The sequence below is a fragment of the Quercus lobata genome, chromosome 7 (genome assembly GCF_001633185.2).
Source record: "Quercus lobata isolate SW786 chromosome 7, ValleyOak3.0 Primary Assembly, whole genome shotgun sequence".
Classification (NCBI taxonomy): Eukaryota; Viridiplantae; Streptophyta; class Magnoliopsida; order Fagales; family Fagaceae; genus Quercus; species Quercus lobata.
Window position 1 is genome coordinate 39,394,417 of NC_044910.1, and position 7,497 is coordinate 39,401,913.

Genomic DNA, 7,497 nt, shown 5'->3' on the forward strand with positions numbered 1-7,497 from the left:
ATTATATTCTTTGAAGTGACATCAACAAATCAACTATATTTAATGACACATCAATTTATAATTAGTTTATAATAAAATTGATAGTACTTTTGATATTTTCTTTCTAAAATATAAACTTTATCATCTCAAATAATAGTATCTCTCATAGGTAATTTTATAATGGAATTTATCCTTCACCTTAAAAGGAGTATTATTCTTGGAATATAAATTTCCTAACTTCTTGGATACTTCACACTAGTCAATAGTTACCTAGCAAAAAAGACAACTTAACAAAAATTTCAAATAGCTTGTCACTGTTATTTTAGCCACAAGACACGGCCATTAAAGTGCACTATACCGTTTCTCCAAAAAAAAAAAAAAAAAAGTGCACTATATACCGCCCTGCTTGGTACTATGTTGTTTATTCTCATTATATGATTATTATTAAAAAAAAAGAAGAGAAAAGGATCCTTAGAATATTCTTAATTTTGTTAATTAAAATAATAAAAACAAAAAGTCGACATAATATTTTAATAGATACGTGTAGGTATAGCAGTAGATGTGCAAGTTTCTTTGGATATAGAAAGTGAACTTTTTTTTTATCACGATATAGAAAGTGAACTGACTGAACACGAAATCTTTCATCAAATAAAATAAGAAAGAAGTTAAACATAAGAGAGAAAAATGTACAACAAATGAAGAGTTTGGACAATTGGACCTGTAATGTTGAGTCAACCCTATTTTACTTTAGAAATCGAACAAGACTTAGCCAAAGCCTAGCCAAATTTAGCTAGCTACTTGCGGAAAAAAGAGGCAAAGAATATATATTTTTGGAAGTGTTCATTCTTGTGAGCATATCAAAAACTGTTCCAATTGCTTCACGTCTTTGCATTCCAAAAACTATAATTTATATCTTCAAAAGTCTCAAAGCCACGCACTTCTTATATCCTTAGCTTCTTCAAACATCTTATAGATCCATTGAGCTTAAAAACAATAAGGAAAGAAAATGTGGGCACGTATAATATTTCCTCTCCTTTTTACCATCTTCGTCTTGCCTCAACTCCCACAAGCTCGTGATGATTTTTCTCGTCAACCTGCTGGTCAAGTCATTCTCACTCGACACGATCGATCAGACTCCGATCCTCAACAGGTACACATTGTTTTCTTGTCATGTTCAATTCAATTTAAAGGTTCATGCACAAAGTACATGTTAACTACTTTTTTTCCTTCATGTTATCAATCATATGTTAGGTTCATATATCACTGCTAGGAAGTGATCACATCAGAGTTTCATGGATTACTGATGATAGACAAGCACCATCAATCGTCGAATATGGTACGGAATCAGGGAGATTTGATGTAAAGGCAAGAGGGGTACACACATCGTATACTTATTTCCAATATAGCTCCGGCAAGATTCACCATGTTAAGATTGGACCATTGGAGCCAGACACCACCTATTTCTACAGGTGTGGAGAGTCAGGCCCGGAATTCTCTTTTAAGACACCTCCTTCCACATTTCCCGTTGAATTTGTCGTAGTTGGTAAGTTTATCTGACTTTTTTCTAAATATTAGTTTAATTATTTGCTTAGAATCCAACATTACCTAGAATCCAACATCACCTATTTGCTTGGAATCCAAAATAATGTGTTAAGGATATGCTTCTTTGTAAAGTCTTTAATTTGGAAGATTTGTTAGTTGGAAGCATAGTTATTGCTCTAAGTCTAAGCAAAACCGGTAATAAGTTGAAGAGTGTACAATATCCGTTAGTAAACAATAACGATAACAGTGCAATATGTGTTGCTATTTCTTTTCTTTTCTTTTTTGGGTGATAACGAGATACCTTAGATAAATTAGGCACGTTTGATAATGTTGTTTTAGTAACATTATTTGTATTTTTTGAAAATACGTGCGGATTAAAAAATGTATGAAAATACGTGTAATATTATTTAAGCATTGAAAACTGTTATTTAAACAACGGTAACAAACAAGCCCTCATTAAGAGATAACCCAGATAGTTTGTCTGTATGCTAGTGGTCGGAGCCAAACTCAAGACTTTTTATTATAAATTTTGGAGTTCGAGAAATCAATAAGTTTTAGATGACACCTTGGTTATTGGTTCAATTTAATTATCAAATTGATAAGAAAAAAAAGCTGTTTGTGCTAGTTGTGATAGGTTTCAAAATTTCAACTTGCAAGTTTCTGGGAATAATCTATTGTCCTTATTATCATGTAAACAAGTTGGATTAGAATCTTTAATTCAGTTTGGTCTAACCACCAGTCTTTAATCTAGTGGAACTGTATGTCTACTTCATTAATTTTAAGAAAGAGGTTTAGGGTTGAACCATCATAGCTAGGTAAGGGCTTTGTGGAACTTTCTGCTTCATTTTAAGAATGAGGCTTGGGGTTCAACCCTCATATGGATTGTAGTAATCAGGGGTCTAACACCTATATTAAGGTATAAGAAGAGGGGAAGGGGGTTAAAATTATTTAGGGATTTTAGTGTAACTCCAACGTAGAGAACTTCTTAAATCTTATTCGTCAAATTTGAAATGAGTGAATTAAAATTTACCATATCATCAATGATATAAATAAATATCAAAAGGTAATAATCAACATTTTTTTAAATTTTTTTTGATGATACGTAGAATTTAATTCATTCATTTCAAAGTGAATAGATAAGGTTTCAAGAACTCTATGATGGAGTTACCTAAAGAATTCTAGAAGATCTTAATTATTCTGAAGAGAATAGGTAGCGAAAAGTTTAGGATTGAAAGTTGAAACCCATAAAGATAGGGGGCAAATCATACTAATGGAAGATTGTAAAATTAAGGGAAAAGAGTGGTGCTATATATATACTAAAAATTTATTTTACTACAAAAAGTTTCATATATAGACTTATAGTTGACCTATCTTGCTTTTAACCAAATTCTAACCAATTAAAAGGAAAGGATTTAAATTTTTTTTTTTTAAAGGAAAAGAAAAGGATCTTAGGTCGTCATACAATTAATTTCATCTTTATTTGTATCAAGAGTGTTGTAACTTAACTAACACATTTTTGTGTTTTTCAATTTAGATATTTAGAGTTTAAATCTAATTGTCAAATTTATTTTTATTTTTAAAAAACAATGATATTTGTAATGTAGTAGTAATATTGATGGATGTTTATCACTAATTTATGATGCATCCCTACATAGAAAATTCCTGGAAAAGAAATCTTTTCCATTTCAAAAGTTTTTTATTTTTATTTTTTTAAGGTAATTTATATTAGTAATTCTTAACAGTTTATCCCCCACACTTATACTAACAGCTAACCTTTACAGGCGACCTAGGACAGACAGATTGGACTGCATCAACGCTAGCACATGTTGATGGTCAGGACTACGATGTGTTTTTATTACCAGGTGATTTATCATACGCCAATGGCCACCAGCCACTTTGGGACTCATTTGGACGCCTAGTCGAGCCTTCTGCTAGCCGCCGCCCATGGATGGTGACTCAAGGGAACCATGACATTGAGATCTTACCTAACCATCCCAAAGGCTTCGTGTCCTATAATTCAAGGTGGCCAATGCCATACGAAGAGAGTGGATCAACCTCAAATTTGTATTACTCATTTGAAGTTGCTGCGACACACATTATAATGTTAGGGTCATACACCGATTTCGATGTAGACTCGGCTCAGTACAAGTGGCTTGAGGCTGATTTAGCTCGAGTTGATAGGAATAAGACCCCATGGATTCTTGTGTTGTTGCATGCCCCTTGGTATAATACTAACACAGCCCATCAAGGTGAAGGAGAAAGCATGAGACAATCAATGGAGGAGTTGTTGTATAAGGCTCGTGTAGATGTGGTTTTTGCTGGACATGTTCATGCATATGAACGATTTGTAAGTCACCCCTTTGCTTTATATTTTTGATAAATAGGGTTAAGAAATTTAAAATGTGAGCATATTATAGTCTAACCCTTTACTCTCTCTTTCTTTTTTTTCTTTTTTTTTTCTTTAATATATTAATATCTTAGGTATTGTAACTTAGATTTTCTACTCAAGTTCAACCATACAATTGTGTCAATGACCAATTAAAAACAACTATATGATTAATTGATCAATATAATTATATGATTGAATTTAATTATAGAACATCATGTATTATCTAAGAAATTATACTTAATTTTTATAAATTAATTTTGGGTTCTCTACCTATGTTTTGCAGACTAGGGTTTATGATAATGAGAAAGACAAATGCGGTCCAGTATATATTACCATTGGTGATGGAGGAAACCGTGAAGGACTTGCATTAGAGTGAGTACTCTTGAATAATGTGACTGTACCAGCCTTTAAATTCATGCTTTACCAATATTCATTGACTTTTAATGCACAAATTTACTGAATCCATGTGTTGTCTAATTTGGATTTGATTGCAAATCAATTTGAGGTAGTTGAGAACCGTGGGTAGCAATTGCTAGGTTACCCACCTCCTCTTCTCAACCTATTGGATACAGTCCAATAGTTAAAGCCTCAGAGGCAAGGTCAAAGACTTCTTCTTTCTTTTTCCTCCCTTTATGAGTCTCTTGCCTAAATTTCTAGGTTTGTTATACCCTTAAAGACAAGTTAATATACTATTACATATGGATCAGTTTTTTGTTTAAAATTTTATTTATTTATTTACTGAAAATTGAGAAAAAAAAATTTATAAAAAAAAAATGTACATAATCAAATTGACCAACATAAAAAATAAAAAAATAATAATAAAAAAAATAAAAAATAAAACTAAACCAAAGGAAATTAAAACTATTCCATTAATTTTTGTTTCCTTCATGAAACTCAATAATGTTAACAACGTGTACTTATTATATATATGGTGTAATGTGTAGTTATGAGGAACCTGCTTCTCCTCTCTCATTGTATCGGGAGCCAAGCTTTGGCCATGGACGCTTCAGGATTCTAAACGAAACACATGCATTTTGGTCATGGCACCGCAACAATGATGCAGACGCCATTGTTGCAGATGATGTCTGGTTTGAAAGCTTAAGCACGTCTAAAGCATGCTGGGATACTGTGGATGAGCAAGTATCATCATCATTTTCTAAGGATGAACTCTAATTAAGCTGACGCATAAATTTGCGAGCTTAAGTGGATGCATATATATCTTATTGTATATTATTTCAACTGAAGCATGAAACTCCAGAGACAATTTGGCTAATATTTGCATTGTTGCAAACATCATTTCTTCTAATCCATGCATGGATGCATGTTCTATATCTTACGCGGTGATGAATATTATCTAAATCAAACTTAATCCTTATAGAAATTATTGTTGATTCCTTGCTCAATTTTATGTATTTATCAGAATTCCTTGCTCAGATTTTAGTAAGTATAATAACAACTAGAATGAAATTTTTTCCTCTTTCGTGGATATTCTCGACAAAATTTTCAAAATCAAACCAATTAATTTAAAACCACTATCTATATAATAAAGAAAGCATATAAGTTGAAGTAAAAAAAGAATACAACCACTCAATTAGAATCACAGCAACGTAATAAATAAATTATTTAATCACATTTTTGATTTGATTAAAAGCCGACATTTGTAAAACTTACGTAATAAAGAGGGAAAAAGTTAACAAATGTTCTATATGAACTTTTTATGAGAAAAAAAAAAAAAAGAATAATACTTTTTAAGGTTTCTTATATTTTTTATGAAAGTATTATCAAATTTTTTTTAAAATAGCTTATTAACAATTGGAAAATTATCCTAAGGACGCCCATTAACATAACTCAATAAAAAAATAAGATATCTAACTGTTTTTATTTATTTATTATTATTATTATTAAATATGGGAAAAAGCTATCTATAGAGAGTATTAAGTACAAGATCGTCAACCGAATAATTAAAATTAATAAAAACAAAGAACGTTAACAGCACTACCAAGAAAAGGTAACATCAAACTTGTTTGCTTCCTTCCTTGTAGACATGCTTGAATTGACTTCTAGATATGAGATATCCTCCACAAGATATACCTCACAATCATCATCAACTAGAGAGATTAATCCAAGGTGAACTTTAACAGCACTACCAAGAAAAGGTAACACCAACAGAGCATCTAGTATAATAAAACCATGGAGAGCAAGGGATAGATCCAGTGACGAAGGGAGATTTTTTTCTTGGCGTCCAATGAGTAAAACTAATTACATATTTTTCATTTTTCATAAAATTTGCAAGAGTGAACAGGGATTTTTTTCAAACCCGGGTGCCATGGTCCGCCTCTACCCTCTCCCTTTGACCCAAGGGTGGTGTTACAAATGCTTTAGGGGTTCAAATGAATCTCTTGACTTGAAAAAAAAAAATTGTATGTGTAAAATATCATTTTATTAGTTTACGTTACCTTTAAAAATATTTTTGAACGTCCTGACTTAAATTTTGCATAGTTTGACATAGATCAATTCAACCCAAAACTAAACAATAAAAAATCAGTCTATTCTAAACCAACCAATAACATTAATCACAAATCTATCTCTTATGAATTTCTTTTTTTTATCGAACTATTGGTATCTCCAACTTTAAGAGTAAATGGTGGGTGTTTTTCAGATGTAATTGTATCTCTTGTTATTATAAACTTATATATTATTTGTGTGAATGTGTGCCTGATACTAATTTTGTGCATTATTTATTTATTTATTTTTGTTATAATATTATTTGTGTGAATGTGTGCATGTATAGTATAAATATAATATAACTTTATATAATTTAATAATTAGGAAATATGGAGGGTTTGTTATATATGTGTGTGTATTGTTATCATGTTATAATAACATTTTGTTATAAAGTTAGTGATTAAAAAAATAGTAAAGTCAGTGACTCTTCAAACATTTGATTGGTTGAGTAGACTAATAATGTATCATTTATATATGTATGGATAAGTGTGGCTCTTTGGGTCAATAATTAATAGAATACATGTGGGTTGAGTTTTGTCATTCAATTTAAAATATTTTTATAAAAACAATGACAATAGATAATGACAATTGCATAAAAATACAAAATGTTAGAAAAACTTTACAAAATAAAATTGTTACACTTACTCACATTGATAATAGATAATGAAAACTCATAATGACGTCAAAATATGAAGACTTTTAAAAGGAAGTGGTATAATGTCATGTATTTGTGTTATTTGTTTTGTCAATAACTTGATATATTCAAGTTCTTTTTTTTATTAAATTTTGTCACTAACAACTCTACATGTAAGTTAAAAAAAATTTATAAATAATTATTTTTAGGGTTTAATTAACGGGTGCTCTTAGGACATTTATTAGTGGATTATTTTAAGAAATTTTTGATGCAATTTTTATGTGAAATATAAAAAGATGTCAAAAAAAAAAAATCAGTTACTTGATGTTTACAATATCACAATAAGTGACCATAGACCCAAAGGAAAAAATAAAAAATTCCAAGGCAGTTGATCGATGTTTACGATATAAGACCACAGAGTTACAATTAGCTTGCAATCACTCAATAA

The 7,497-nt window shown here is 30.5% G+C and overlaps 1 protein-coding gene across 1 annotated transcript; it reads left to right on the forward strand.

Moving 5' to 3' along the window:
• The first annotated feature begins 920 nt into the window (after positions 1-920).
• On the forward strand, positions 921-5,301 carry LOC115953564 (purple acid phosphatase 22-like). Its single transcript, XM_031071296.1, has 5 exons — positions 921-1,129; positions 1,231-1,522; positions 3,303-3,868; positions 4,194-4,282; positions 4,855-5,301. The coding sequence occupies exons 1-5, from the start codon at positions 986-988 to the stop codon at positions 5,081-5,083; spliced, it is 1,320 nt and encodes a 439-aa protein (XP_030927156.1). The 5' UTR covers positions 921-985; the 3' UTR covers positions 5,084-5,301.
• The last annotated feature ends 2,196 nt before the right edge of the window (positions 5,302-7,497 follow it).